The sequence below is a fragment of the Callorhinus ursinus genome, unplaced genomic scaffold (assembly GCF_003265705.2).
Source record: "Callorhinus ursinus isolate GAN/ISIS: 27379988/994484 unplaced genomic scaffold, GSC_fseal_2.0 scaffold100, whole genome shotgun sequence".
NCBI lineage: Eukaryota > Metazoa > Chordata > Mammalia > Carnivora > Otariidae > Callorhinus > Callorhinus ursinus.
In genome coordinates this window covers 869877-885394 of record NW_027397162.1, presented here as the reverse complement: position 1 = coordinate 885394, position 15518 = coordinate 869877, and the positions used below count along the sequence as shown (strand labels likewise).

The 15518-nt window shown below is 50.2% G+C and overlaps 2 protein-coding genes across 3 annotated transcripts in view; one reads left to right on the top strand and one right to left on the bottom strand.

The window, feature by feature from the left end:
- The window catches only part of LOC112806852 (uncharacterized), a 16713-nt gene extending 8771 nt beyond the window's left edge, over nucleotides 1-7942 (bottom strand). The window contains exon 1 of one of the 2 annotated variants that reach the window (XM_073889005.1): nucleotides 7736-7942. In XM_073889005.1, coding sequence (XP_073745106.1) covers nucleotides 7736-7765 — 30 coding nt within the window. In that variant the 5' untranslated portion in view covers nucleotides 7766-7942. Of the gene's footprint in view, nucleotides 1-334; nucleotides 580-7735 lie in introns of those variants that run through there. The other variant, XM_073889004.1, reaches the window with a different exon arrangement.
- Nucleotides 7943-8605: 663 nt separating this feature from the next.
- LOC141371782 (uncharacterized) lies at nucleotides 8606-14352 on the top strand. Its single transcript, XM_073888996.1, has 2 exons — nucleotides 8606-10631; nucleotides 12197-14352. The coding sequence occupies exons 1-2, from the start codon at nucleotides 10235-10237 to the stop codon at nucleotides 13588-13590; spliced, it is 1791 nt and encodes a 596-aa protein (XP_073745097.1). The 5' UTR covers nucleotides 8606-10234; the 3' UTR covers nucleotides 13591-14352.
- The last annotated feature ends 1166 nt before the right edge of the window (nucleotides 14353-15518 follow it).

Here is a 15518-nt window from a genome sequence, read left to right as displayed (position 1 = left end):
TCCGGCCTCCCTCCCGCCTCCTCCGGCCTCAGGCCCCCTCCAGCCTCCCTCCCGCCTGCCTCCGGCCTCCTCCCGCCTCAGGCCCCCTCCAGCCTCCCTCCAGCCTCCTCCCGCCTCAGGCCCCCTCCAGCCTCCCTCCGGCCTCCTCCCGCCTCAGGCCCCCCGGCCCGGAGCCCGCTCCTCACGCCGGCACGCCGGCGCTCGCACACGGGGCCCCCGCCCAGCGCCGCCGCCCCGTCCGACGCCGGGGCCTGGGCCGCAGGGCCGCGAGCCGGCGCCCCGCGCTCGGGCCTCCGGGGTCTGGGTCGGGGGAGGGAGGAAGACGAGCGCTTACCTGAGTCGGGTCCCGGGGCGCGGCCGCCGCCATCAGACACGGCAGGCGGAGCGGACACCCGGACCGGCGGTCCTCGTCTCGGCCCCCGGCGCGGGGCAGCCCGGGCGGCGTCGCCAGCCGCGGACCCAAGTGTGTGCGGCGGCGACAGCGCCTTCCCTCGCGCCTTCTCGGTGAGTCACCCCGATCCCGAACCTGCGCTCCAGAACATTAGCCGATGAACAGGCATGAAAGAGGCAAAAAGACCGCCAGGGGGATGAGGCCGGAAGCTCCGCCCCGACGTTAGGGGCACACGCAGAAACGACTCTTTTCTCTACCTTCATTGGTCAGGGATGCCGTCCATCGACGCGCGCTCTTCTGGGTAATGTAGTTCACAGACACACAGGACGCGCATGAGACATTCCCATCGACCTCTGGGAGGAAAGGCCATGCCCCCTTAAGGGCTCTGGCGATTAGGGTCTTCCTTCCCAGGTCGGGGGCGGGGCAGGGGGGGGGCGGCTTCGCTCCTTCTTAAAGGATCCGTACCCAGATCTCTGGGAAGTGGTGTCTGCAACTGATCACCCAAGTGTTTGTAGACATTATTTCAGACCCCTTGATGCTCAGCGTGGTCCCAAAGCTAAAACCATTTCATATGCTCCCAAAGGCACATATCATTCTATACAGTCATTTAGATACAAAATGTGTCCCTGGAAGCAGAACCTAGTAAACGTTATCATCCTACAAGTGAAATACACCCAGCAGCCTTAGAGACAGTTTTGTCAGTCTGTGTATGTTAGGTCAGAGACAAGGTAAAAATACTTCATATAGGGCCGTGACACAAAAGATATAGGATGAATGTGAGGCCACCCTAAAGCAAGCGTTTTTAAAAAATGCACCCATAGAAAACATCTCTCTAATCTGATCACTAATTTTTGTGTCCAATTCATTGAACAATACTTTTATCCATTTAATATCTTACTTCATATCCTGGCATAAACCCAGTTCCTTTTAGGAATCTAACATCCATCAATCAAAGAACAATGTAATAAATGTTGTTTTAGAAGGGGACAAAGGCTGCAGTGTTCAAAGAGGGAGCATGTATGCAAAGGCTGCTCTCCTTTTTCCAAGGAATTGGAGTACTTAAAACCATGATGTCTCATTGTTTGGAAGTGATTACCATTTCTTTTGCAGGGACTGTTCTGCATGGGGAATTGGTATTACCTCAGAACTAGAGCTGCAAAATGCAAATTACAGAAAGCTATTACCAGTGGCTATGTAGTGATTCAAAGGTGATGGCAGACAGAGATTTGATGAAACATCAGTGGATGGGGAAAAAGTTAAGACCTCAGAGAAGATTTAGCAGTGATGTCCGAGAACAGGAATATTTAGGTTGAACACATGACCAGAATGTACACTCTGATGGTTTTCTCCAAAATGATCTCTTTCTTCATTCTTGAAAACATTGTGCAGTATCAGAGAAAAGAAACAATGTGACAGAGTAGACAGAATTACAAAAATACACAGAGAAGCTGAGGCTTACTGTATAGTGTTATCCTTTTAGAATTGAGTCTGCACATGTGTGTGTCATTCTGTCTGGGTCCTGAATTCAGATTTGTTTCTATAAAAGTTGTTTGTTGTGGTTAAAAGTGAAGACATGCTTTGTATACAGAGCTGCACTATGCTTTTCTCACTTAACTATATATCTCGGACATTCTAAAGCCACTTCCTCATTTTATATCCACACCTCCTTGTATCCACACATATTAGACCTAAACCCAACTCTTTTTATTTATTTATTTACTTTTTAAAAAGATTTTATTTATTTATTTGAGAGAGAGAGAGAATGAGAGATAGAAAGCACGAGAGGGAAGAGGGTCAGAGGGAGAAGCAGACCCCCTGCCGTGCAGGGAGCCGGATGTGGGACTCGATCCGGGACTCCGGGATCATGACCTGAGCCAAAGGCGGTCGCTTAACCAACTGAGCCACCCAGGCGCCCTAAACCCAACTCTTTTTAAAGACTGCTGTGCATTTCATTGTCCTCCTGCTCCGTGGCTGGCCGGCTGGCCCAGCCTACGAATCTCTCCTATGTGCCCCCAAGGTCCTTCCTCCAAGCCCACAGAAAACTGTGGAGACTTCTGGGTTAGTCCCTTGTCCACCTGGCCACTCTCAGGGGTCTCCTGTACTGAGAATTGGGCCAAATATTAAAGGTACTAAGGCCAGGAGGCTGGTGACACAGACACAAGCCTTAGGTTCCAGATCCCTATGGTTGGGGTGCTGTTTGGTCTTGCTGCCCTCCTTAGAGTCCAGAAGGCAGAAGCAAGGGCCACATCATACTACCTGTATCCTGTCCATAAAAGAGTGTAGCTGAATCAAAGGACAGTTTATCTGCCAGATGCATAGCAAGCCAATAAGACTGACACCCAGCTTCCAAGGTGAAAAAAAAATCAGCTATTTATTGGTGGCACCACCCAGGAGAACAGGGAGCTAATGCTCAAAGTCCTGAACTCCCTGATGGGAGTAGGGATCTCCAGAGAAGGTGGATGCTATAGATTGGGAGCCCATAAAGTCATGTTAACAGATGTTACATACTTCTGGTGCCCTTTCATCTGGTCCCACAGAGGTCTGTTCTATCTCACAAGACTTAAAATCTGAAAAATATATTAATTTCTTATGTTACAGGTTTCATTAGGTACATCTGGTGATTATGTGTTTAGGATAGTGCTGGTCAGCTGCTTGTATGTGCCTAAATTAACCACTTATACATACATAAGCTAACAGGGTTGCATTCCTTCGTATTCCTTTGAATGATAAGCAAGTATTCCTATCTCTTGGGCCTGTGTCTGCATGTTCCATGGTCAGTCCAGCTGTGCATGGGGACAATATGACCTACAGTGTTCCTTCTTTCATCTGAACTAACAAGATGGATGCTGGCTTCAACAGGTCCCCAAGATTATCCCCCCACATGCAGGGGCACTGCCAGGTGCCACAGGTTGGGAGTTAGCCTCTAAAGTGAGAAGTGAGGATTCAGCCTCTGGAAGAGGAACATGGGATTCTGTGGATGATGTCACCTGTCTGTACCTGACCTCTGCTGGGAAAGAGTGGTGATCTCTGCTTCTGTGGTGAAGGGGACCTAAAGAGCCCAGACTGAGGCTATAGGTCAGCCCTGTCCATGGAGATCTCCTCTCCCAAGGACTAAGCAGTGGGATTTCCTGTTGCCTTCATATCCCTTGGCTATGATCTCTATTGCCTCCACATCCACGTGCAGCTTGGGAAATGCCCTGAGAGGAGGATGGAAGGACGAGACCTCACCTTCCTTGCTTTCTCTCTGCCAGCCCTCTTATTAAATTACATTTAGCTATTACACAACAATAATCAAGGAATTGCATATTGCTTTTTTTCTTACTCTCCTCTATTTTTTTCAATGCATCTACAAAACCAAGTCTCCAGGAGTTGGATCCATTTGTAAATTCCATTGGTAGCTTTTACCTTTAGTAATTGAGTGCAACACAGCTGTTGCTCCATACCGTGCATAACCAGGTGGCCACCCAGGAAGCGGTTTCCTGACCTCTGCCCTTACATCTTTCATTTTCCCAAGCCACATGTTTCCATGAGCCAGGGCTATTCTCCCAAATCCCACTTCTCTAGCGTCAAGGAACCACCTTGGGTACCTCTACAGAGTTTTCCATGGCCATTGAGAAGGGATCTTGGTAGGACCAAGGCGAGATCAGTAGGTAGGCCCAGCTTCCCCAGTGCAGCTGGCCAGCCATGGAGCATGCAATGAAACGCAAGCAGTCTTTTATTTGTATATATATTTTAAAAGATTTTATTTATTTATTCGAGAGAGAGGGAGAGAGAGAGAGAGAGAGAGTGCACAAGCAGTCGGAAGGGCAGAGGGAGAAACAGACTTACTACTAAGCTGGGAGCCCAACGTGGGGCTGGGTCCCAGGACCCCGGGATCATGACCTGAGCCGAAGGCAGATGCTTAACGACTGAGCCACCCAGGTGACCCGCAAGGAGTCTTTTAAAAGAGGCAGCTTCTGGGCACCTGGGTGGCTCAGTTGTTAAGCGTCTGCCTTCGGCTCAGGTCATGATCCCAGGGTCCTGGGATCAAGCCCGGCATTGGGCTCCCTGCTCAGCAGGAGGCCTGCTTCTCCCTCTCCCACTCCCCCTGCCCGTGTTCCTGCTCTCGCTGTCTCTGTCTCTGTCAAATAAATAAATAAATAAAACCTTTAAAATATAAATAAAAGAGGCAGCTTCAGGTCTACTAAGTGTGGCCTTTAGGAGGTAGCAGGTGTAAAAGGTTGAAGTAGCTTTAGGTTGTCCAAGATACATTGTTAAATGAGACAGCAAAGTACTGATCTGTATACAAAATATGACTTTATTTTTACTACAGAAATCAGCTTGTACAGGAACATGTTTTAACATATAGACACTCAGTGGAGTCCATGTGCACGAGCCATTCTAAAAGGATGCTATACTGCAAACTTTCTTTTTCTCCAGGAGATTTAACTATCTGAGACTTTTGACATACTACTTTATAACTGTATATGGGATAGGACTCCTTCAATAAGAGATAGAAAACATTTTATACTTTCATTTCTATTAGGAAAACAAATATGTACTGACTCAGTTTCTTGTTTTTCTCTTTGTTTTTGTTTTTGCCAACTTCAGTTTTAAAACTCTACAAATTTAGACAGAATATCTGTTAGTCACAAAAAATGCAGGTACATATTTCTGCACAACACAGCAGAAAATTGGTGGAAATTTCTTGAATAGGTATTAGAATCATGTGGAAGCTTGTTAAAACACAGACACTTGGGCCTGATCCACAAAGTGCCTGATTCAGTAGATCTGGCCAGGTTCAGGATTCAGAATGTGCTTTTCAAGAGTCCCTAGGTGACACTCTGGGTGAGGGTCCAGGGATGAAACTCTGAAAATCAGAATTCTAGGAAAGGTGACGTTGACTGGTTCCAGGCCTCACCCAGTCCACCTCAGTGGAGATTTGCAGGCTCTGAGAGACAGAGCCAGGATTTCTCACCCACATGCCCTGAGTGTATCTGTAGTAAGACAAGTAAAGGAAAGGTCAACTGGCCTCGCATCCCAGGCCGTCCACTGCTGAGACCCGTGAAGGCTGCACTGACTGAATAACCTAGGAAACTGCTTTATTCTGCCCAGAACTTATTGCAAACATATCCATGAGGCTCATCCCTTACAATTTCAAGTGTTTTCTCCTCTTATTAAGGAGGCCTCCCTTATTGGGCTAAGTAATATTACATCCCATACTTTACCTCTCAGGAGACTCACCTTGTCTTCCCCTTCCACTTTGCTACATTCTAGCATAGTACATATTTCTTTAGTTACTCTTTTCTGTTCCTGGTCTTTCTTCCTTGAAAACAACACAAGTCCCAGAATGCAAGGGTCTTTGTCTGTCTTAGGACCCAATGTCCTCCAGGCACCTACAAGAAGTGCCTAAAACCAAATTTTTGTTCACCGATCATCAGTGAGACCAGGAATAAACATGACATCTCAATTTCCCTGTACATTTTACAATTCTGGGTACTCTAAATGTCCTCTTTAATTCTTTTTCCATGCAGGTATTGCTCAGACTTTACAAGAATGGAGATTTCCATTTTGGAGACAAAATTTCAGAATGACCAATCTGGTCACACGCTCATCTCGATCTGATGTGTTCTCAGGCATCACCGCTAAAACTCCTCTGAGGTCTTACATTTTCTCACCTTCTACAGATGTGTCACCAAAGCTATTTCTGCCACCACCTACAAGCACTACATAAACATTGATAATAGCTTTGTAATTTGAATTTTACAACTGTTTTCCTGAGATCATATTAATTCTTCAAGCAAAACAGTCCCTGCAGCATCACAAAAGAAACGATAATCAGTTTGCAGCAGTGAAATAATGAATTTAAGATACTCCCAGTATCTCCAGGTAGAAAGAACCATTTACATACATGCTTCAACTTGGAACACTGCAGCCACTGTACCATACCAAAGTAGCATTTTTCTCATTATTGTCTTTTTAAGATTGATGTTATATTCCTAAAAGGAACTGAATGTAATCTGGATATCAAGTAAGACATATTAAATGGATAAAAGTGTTTCTCAGTGAATGGGACAGAATAGTTGACTCTACAGGCAGGAGAGATGTTTTATCCAGAATACATAGATCTGTTAGAGAAAAATTATTGGGGCACCTGGATGGCTCAGTCGGTTAGGCGTCTGCCTTTGGCTCAGGTCATGATCTCAGGGCCCTGGGATCCAGCCCCACATCGAGCTCCCAGCTCAGCGGGGAGTCAGCGCACACTCTCTCTCTGTCTCACATAAATAAATAAAATCTTAAAAAGAAAATAAAAATTAAGACACTTGTTGAGACAGTCACGAAGCCTTTATTCAGGAGCATCCCCCCAGGTGCAGGGACAGTGGGAACTTGCAGTATGGGGAAGACACATTGGACTCAACTTCAGATTTTTTTAAAAGGTGGGGTTTATAGCCAAGGAACACGGTTGTTGAGGGGGGGGTCAATGGATAGAAAATCACTAGGAGATTAGGGAAATTCCTCCTAAACTGACCTAAAAGATCCTTGCTGAAGGCAGGTCAGTATGATCAGAGATCACCTGTGTGATGGTGAGGGATTTGATCACATATCAGTGGTGAACAGATATTCGGGAGAAAATCTTGCGAAACCTACTTGGCAGGATTCTGGCACTTGCCAAGTACGGGCCAGGTGTAAAAAAAAAAAAAAAAAAAAAAAAGCCTATAGTGTCCTAACTAAAGACTAGTCAAGGAGCGACTCTGTCATATCTCTCCTTCTACTTCCGATTCCAGGTGGCCCAACGTTCTTGACATGGCACAACCTGGAGTATTTTCTCTCTTGATCGAGTGAATTTAATGCTATGGAGTGAACGCATTAGAATTGAAATAAGATAATGTTTATTAGCCTCCACCAGGCGTGGACACACCTTGCGACTGAAAGACGCTCCAGAATGATGTGTTTATTTGGTTTGTAGCCTTTGGGAGCATCAAAAATATTATTGGCCTTCGGGAGCGGGCTTAGCTTCCCTGGGTCTGAAATCGGTCTCCAAACACTTGGGTGGTGAGCGTCAGAGAGGATTAGGCAGAAATATGGTCACATTCTGTCAAATATGAAGCGAAGCCGAACAGCATCGGCCTTTTCCCTTCGCCCTTTTCAGCGGAGCCTGGACCTTCCCTGAAAGATGAACCTGACTCCGGGCTTCATAACTGCGCGGACTACGTTACCCAGAATGCGAAGAGTCGAGCGGCAGCATCGCTCTCCAATGAGAGCTTCAAAGAGGCTCTTCCGTTCGTGGCCGGTACAGTGCGGGCGGGACTTCCGGCTGTCGCCTGAGCTCCGCAAAATTAGCTCTCTGATCTGGGTTTTGCTCACCTGGAAAAAGGTTCGGGAGTTATCATCCATACAGAGTGAACGCGACCGAGAAGAGGCGAAGGAGGCGCTGACCCTGCTGTACGGTTGCGGGTCCGCAGCTCGGCGACGCCACCTGGGTCACCGGGGCCGGGACGGGAACCGCGAGGTCCGAGTGTCCGCTCCGCCCACCGAGTCCGATGGCGGCGGCCGCGCCCAGGGCCCGGGCTCAGGTAAGCGCTCGTCCCCCGGGCCCTCCCCGCCGTCCCCCCACCCAGACCCCGAAGGCCGAGCGCGGGGCGCCGGCTCGCGGCCCTGCGGCCCAGGCCCCGGAGTGCGGGCCCCGGAGTGCGAGCGCCGGCGCGCTGGCGCGCGGGAGCGGGCTCCAGCTGCGGGGCACGTCCTGAGGGACGATCCTGAGCCCTGAGGCACGGAGCTTGAACGGCCAGCCAGCCGAGTCACAGTCTTCAGGGCCGGGCGAGGACCCGGGAGCTTTGAGTCCGTGGAAGCCGCCGTGGTCTTGTGGGCCCAAGGCTGGGCCGGACTCGCCCCATTTCCCGCCGCTGCAGAAGCGCTTACGGCACCACCACGAACGAGTGGGGGGTGGCCCGGTCCCGCACTGGCCCCGACCTGACCCCCACCCGCTTGTCTTCTGCGTTGTTGTGTCCTGGGACTCTTAAGTGCCATTTCCCAAGTGTTGGGTCTGGAGACCGAGGAGAAACCCCAAGCCCGAGCCAAGCGTTCCCTGAAGCGGTTTCCGTTTCTGGCAACCGGTGTGTGCACGGTTATTCCGGGAACCCGTAGCAGGGTGTGCACGTGCCTGAGTCAACACTCAGCTGGCACCGTTCGGGAAACCACCGTTCTCTTTTCTTGCGGCTGGGAGCGAAGAGCAGAGAGACGGCAGTGAGGACTGGAATGGCTGCCTGAGAAGTTGGGTGTGTCTTCTGGTGGTAATGGCAGGCTTGGGTATGAGCAGCTACGTGATGTTACCAGGGTCCCGACGGGATCCACCCTGCTGTGGCGTGAAGTAGAGATACGGGCTGAGGGAGGAGGCGGGAAGACCAGGGTGGAGGCCGCCGTCATAGCCGAGGTGAGGGTTCTTGGACCAGAGTGCTGGCTTGGATGTCACTGGATTCTGGATATGTGTTCTAGAAAAGTGACCACTGACTTTCTAATGTGGGCTGAGACACGGTGAAAGGGAGGATTCGGGGCTATCTCTAGGGTTTTAGTCCTCAGCAGCTGTAGGAATGGAAGCTCCATCGACTGAGACGAGGAGGTCGGTAGTGTGAGTGATGTTGCTGGGAGATGTTCCGGAGAGCACCGACTGGATGCATTAAGTGAGCCGCCGAACACGCAAGTCTGGAAATGTGGGGAGGGGTTCAGAAGGGAGACATCCAAACACATCATGGCTACTGTGTGGGCCCAGCTGAGTGAGCTGTAGGTCACAGGTGTGAGGAGCAGTCTCTGGTTATGGGGGTAAAGCTGGTCATGGGGCCAGAAAGTGGTGGGAGGAAGGGGGACCGGGACCGGATGCGTAGGTGATGGTGTGCCTTCAGAGATGAGGGATGTGGGTGGCCACAGAGGGCGAGCGCGTCGGGGGCAGGATACTCGGGCAGGTGGCCAAGGTTTCCAGCGGAAGAGTAGACGTGAGAGGGACCCAGAAGTTCGGGAGTACTTAAGGCAAGGTGATGACACTCAGGCCCGTGATGGGGTGCTCCTGCACTCTGAACTGCACCAGGGTTTTGTGAAGACTTTCATCCTGGAGGAGTAAGGTCACGTGTGCCGTGCTGATGTGATCACCTGTGAGAGACACTGAGCCTGGGCTAGGCCACCAAGGAGCCTTGCTTTGAATGAGGGTCGGGGGACAGAGGAAGACCGTGATTGCCGAGGGGACCAGGGCAGCACAGGTGCGGGAGAACCTTGTCTGGTGAGAGGCGGGGGAACTCACGGCCCGAGTGTGAGATCCCCTCCCACTCTTCTGCTGTTGGGAAGGTCTCCTGCTCAAACTGCCTTTTCATCACAGGTGCATTTCCTGCTTTTCCCTTTGTACGGGTCTCAGCGCCCTACCAGCCCATGGACTTACACATCCTCTTACAGGAACCGGGAGGCACCTCACCCTCTCGATCCTGTGAAGCGTGCATCCTACAGCTCCTGGTTGTCACTTTTTTCCAGAGTGCCACCCCCGTGTGGGCCTGTGTGGGCTGTGGTGTCCCCTCCCAGGCTGTGAATATCTGTGATTACTGAAGTGCCATCCATCTCATCTGTCCAGTGTTAGGTGTTCTGTGTTTGGCCATCCCCATAACCCTAAGATGGGACTCCCGCCCTCCCCAGTGGGGTGAAGCGGAGGTGGTTAAAATACCAGTAACACGTGGGGAGGCCAGGGAGATTTCTGTGGTGTGGGGCAGTGAGGTGTGGTGACCATAGGCATGTGGCTGTGGGATCCAGTCTCAAGAACGATGTGTCCTTGGAGAGGGAGTATGCCTGATTGACGCCAGGGCCCTGGTTTTCAGCAGAATAACCTGGATGGCCAGGAAGATCCCTCTATGCCAGGGCCACAACTTCGATATATATATGCTTGTCCACCTGCCTCCTCTTGTGTCAGCGGGACCCTGCGATCGGTGGGCCACGAGGAGACATGGTGGTGCCATGGCACCCAGGCACGGGGGCCTGGTTTCTCCTCTCGGTTGGGGAGATCAGGGGGAGGATGGGCATAGGGTAGATGTGGGTGGGAAAAGGGGTATGGGTTCTTGGGAGAGGGGCTTTTTGTGGTTTCATCTGTCCCCATCCTGCCAGGGCAGGGTGACCTTTGAAGACGTGGCCGTGTACTTCTCCTGGGAGGAATGGGGTCTCCTTGATGAGGCTCAGAGATGTCTGTACCAGGATGTGATGCTGGAGAACTTGGCACTTATAACCTCCTTGGGTAAGACCCTCCACCCCCACCCCCTGTGCCCTGAGCTAGTCTCTGCCCTTCCCTTTGTCCCCAGGAGCAGTCTGTCTTTACACAGGGACCGTGAGCACTGCTTCCTTCCCCAGTTCGCGGGGTAGGTGCTGTGGTTGGTAAGGCTGAGGTCAGTGCACTGCCCTCCTTCCTTGAGCGGCCCCGACACCAGCTTTCCTGCTGACTTGCAGGGAAGGAATCAGGGTCAGGAGTCTTGCAGTGAACCTAATGGATAGCCCCTTACCTGCCCTCTCCCTGACCGGGTGACTTTGTCTCGATGCAAGATATCTGCATGCTCCACGTCTGCTTCCTTTCTCTCCTGAGGCTTCCTTGTGCCTCCCTGCGCCAGGACTTGCTGTCTGTGACAAAGTTACTACATCCGTGGACCATGGGCTGTTCTCATGAGACCCTCTTCCAGACCTCTCCGGGAACTGTTTAGTTCTCTTTGCCATGGGCTGTCATGTGCTGAGTCGTTCTGGGATACCGATGGCTAGTCATCTGTCCTCTGTTTTCCTTAGCACTTGTATCGTGAAGTTGCCATGCACTTGCTGATTGTGGGAGTGGGGTTGGATTGGAGAGCCCAGGGTGGTTCACAGTAGGTACACCGACCCACACACAACACGACGGCTCAGAGGAAGCCAGGCCCTGCAAAGTGGTACCTGGAGGAAGACGGTGTCCGTGCTGTGTTCAGATCAGACCGGAAGCTGTTCTGTTTGACTGGTATTATGATGCCAGGGGCCACATTTCATTTCTGTCTTCTCTTCCCCTTTCTTGGCACTCTGCCGATTTGCCAACTCTGTTACTTGTCGCTTCTGCTCTTACTTCTGGCCTGGGGTTAACCTCACGTTTCTGGGATCCACATCTCCCTCGTTTTTCTCACCACTCCACCTGCAGTGCTTTGCACATTGGCCGCTGTATAGTACGTCATGAGGTGTGCCCGTGTTCTTTTTCTTTTTTTTTTAAAGATTTTATTTATTTGACAGAGAAAGACAGTGAGAGAAGGAACACAAGCAGGGGGAGTGGGAGAGGGAGAAGCAGGCTTCCCTCTGAGCAGGGAGCCCGATGCGGGGCTCGATCCCAGGACCCTGGGATCATGACCTGAGCCGAAGGCAGACGCTTAACGTCTGGGCCACCCAGGCGGCCCAAGTGTGCCCGTGTTCTTAAAGCAGCCCTGAACACCACCTGCCAGGTTACAGTCCTATTTCCTTGGGTCTTGTCACACCTGTCTGCGCGGGAAAAGGTGTGTCCGTAGGAGATAAGTTCCTTTGGAAAGTTGTTTGCGGAGGAATGAATTGCAGACCATTTCTCTTCTCCGTGTCACACCACGTGCTTGCGTCCTTCCCCTCATGAGGCCTCTCCCATTCTGTGCTCCTTGTAGCCTGCTACTGCTAAGCAGCCCCATCCTCCACCTGAGCCATCTCCCTGGTCCTGCAAACACTCCCAAGCACTGGTTCCTGGGGTTCTTAGACACACATCTGTAGCGCATAGAGTAGCTGCCTCCTCCCACCAGAGGCAGCATGCACTTCACCAGCGTTTCTTGCTTTCAGGTTGTAGGCATGGTGCGGAGGATGAGGAGGCACCTGAGCGGAAGGTTTCCGTACAAGGCGTGTCCCAGGTCAGGACTTTCAAGGCAGTTGTGTCTCCCCAGAAGGCCCATTCTCGTGAGGTGTGTGGCCAGGACTTGAGAGACATTTTGCTCTCCACCGAGCACCAGGCAACACTTTGTGGACAGAATCTCTACAAGATTGAGGCATGTGAGAAACAGTTGTGTTTTGAAGCAAACCTTCAGCACCAGAAGGAGCACATTGGAGAGAAATGCTTCAGAGGCAACATGGCCAGAGCTTCTTTTGTGAAGGACTACAAATTGTGTGTGTCAGGGAAACCCTTTTCCTGTGGGGTGGTTGAGAGGGACATCTTGGCCACCTCGAGATTCTTCCAGCAGCAGGCCACACACAGCAGGGAGAAGTCATACAGGACGACGGAGTATGGGGCATCCTCTCGTGGAAGGAAAGCGCAACGCAACTGGGAAGGCGCAAAGGACTTCACTTGCAAACACACACTTGTTCACCACCAGAGAGACCTCGCTAGAGAGAGATGCTTCATGTGCAGTGAATGTGGGAAATCTTTTAGCAAAAGCTACAGCCTCAATGACCACTGGAGAGTGCACACTGGGGAAAAGCCTTATGAGTGTGGGGAATGTGGGAAGTCCTTCAGGCAGAGCTCTAGCCTCATTCAGCACCGGAGAGTTCACACTGGAGCAAGGCCTCACGAGTGTGACGAATGTGGCAAATTGTTTAGTAACAAGTCTAACCTCATTAAACATCGGAGAATTCACACTGGGGAACGGCCGTATGAGTGTAGTGAATGTGGGAAGTCCTTCAGCGAAAGCTCTGCGCTCCTCCAACACCGCAGTGTTCACACTGGAGAAAGGCCTTATGAGTGCAGTGAATGTGGGAAATTCTTTACCTACCACTCCAGTCTCATAAAACACCAGAGAGTTCACTCGGGATCGAGGCCCTATGAGTGCAGTGAATGTGGAAAATCCTTTACTCAAAACTCCAGCCTCATCGAACACCGTAGAGTTCATAGTGGAGAAAGGCCTTACAAGTGCAGCGAATGTGAGAAATCTTTTAGCCAAAGCTCCGCGCTGCTTCAACATCGGAGAGTTCACACTGGAGAAAGGCCTTATGAGTGCAGCGAATGTGGGAAATTCTTTACTTACAGTTCCAGTCTCCTCAAACACCAAAGAGTACATACTGGATCAAGGCCTTATGAGTGCAGTGAATGTGGGAAATCCTTTACTCAAAACTCCAGTCTCATTAAACACAGGAGAATTCACACTGGAGAAAGACCTTACGAGTGCAGCGAATGTGGGAAATCCTTTAGCCACAGTTCTAGTCTCATTAAGCACCGAAAAGTGCACACTGGAGAAAGGGTTTAGGAGGACAGTGACTTTGGGAAACGTTCGCCTCTGTCTTCCATTTCAGTGCCCATTCAAATACTCACACTGAAAACGGCTTTATGAGTGTTGGAACGTGGGATATTCTTTACCTATGAGTCCAAGCTCCTAAACCACCACAGTGTCTCCTTAGATGAAGGCCTGTGAATGTGAAGAATGTGGGAGATGGCTAACCAAAGGCTAGCCTCATTGCTCTCCAGAGAACTCACGGTAGTGAAAGGCCTTACAGATGCAGTGAATATGAGAAAGCCTTCATCTGAAGGACTTTACCTCATAGGACTTCACAAATTTCAAAGGGGAGAACTACCTTAAATGTGCAGGTATTTAATTGATGAATGTGACAACACGGGAGGAGATCCCTTATGAAGGTGCCATCTGCCTGTGTTGAAGCTCATACAGTCAGACATCTACATAAATCCCGGGTATGTGGCAGCTGCATTGCAGTCTTTGAACCTGCCCAGGGGCCGTGCCCCAGTGTCAGGGCAATTGCTGGATGACTAATGAATAGCCTGAGCGCTTACTCCTTCCCCGTTTTTCCTCTCTGAGGAGAGGGCATGCATCTCCCCCAGTTTTGTCCTGCAGGACTGTCGGTGATTTGAAAAGGTGGACGACATTTTTCAGGATTGTTACTGTCCTTATGAGACTCTGTGATGGCATTTCCCAGCCTCCAAATCACCAACCCAGGAACATTCTGCCTCCCGTTGCTCTTGCTGTACGACAATAAAGATCTTATTGTTTAAGCCACCATTAATCATAGGGATTCTGTGTGTGTTGAAATTAACTGTGTTTGTGAGCGTGAAGGGGTGAACAGAGTTGTGTGCCTCAGAAGGGACCGTATGATGGCAGAAGATAACTCTCCAGTTTGGGCCTACTTTGCATGGCTGCTCAAAGCCTTTAAGGAAAGACTGTAGGGCTCTGTGGTCCTAATTTATACTTGGATGCCAGGATATTTTGTGGGGTCAGAGTTTCGACCCGAAGAGGGGGCAGTCGTTGGTGGTTGTTTTGACAACCTTCAGTGCTTCTGAGCGGCATAGTCTTGTTCTCTTGTTCACAAGGGACACTGATGGCATGGTGCTCGGTGCTGGTGAAGGAAATCTCTTCCTCAGACCCAGCAGCGGAGCCAGGGGCCTTGATGTCCTGAATTCTGTAGAGTAACATCACTGGTTTTAAGATTCTAAGGGCCAGGGGAATGATTGCTGGTACAGAAACCCTGAATATATTAAGAGAGAGTGCGGGAGACCAGTGAACGAGTTGAATGTGCCTCTTTGAAAAGGGCATGCACAGTGTTTAGGCACTAGGACTGTGAAGATGAGCAGGTAGAGAGATTCTCAGGACCTGCACAAGGATGTATCTTGTGCAGCTGAGGGCCTGTCAGAAAACAATAATCTAAAGGTTTTGTGGATTCCTTGTTCCCTCTGGGCTGTTCACCAAAGGCCATGGTTTTGCATGGCAGCAAAGGAAGGACGGAAACAGGAGAGAACGCTTAGTGCAGCCAAGAGGCCTTCTCTGACTCAGCTGGTAACCCTGTTGAATGAACTCGGAATACCTTCATTGCTCACCTGTTTTTGCAAATGCCTTTTGATGAGGAGAAAGATGGTGGAATCAGTATGGTGGCCAAACTTAATCTTCTGAAGCATAGGGAATCCAGACTTAAATTTTAACCATATTTTTTTAAGTTTCAGTAAGGTACAAATGACATGCAATGTCCATCATTAAATTGTGCAATTTGACATTTTGACTTTCACATAAACCCATGAAGCCATCAATCATGATAATAAACCTTTTCATCACCCCCACATTTACTTTTTGTCCTTTAATAATCTCTCCTCGGGGCATCCATTGCCTTTCCATTATAGTAGATGAGTTTGCATTTTCTAGAATTTATAGGATTGGAGTCTTAAAAGTGTTTC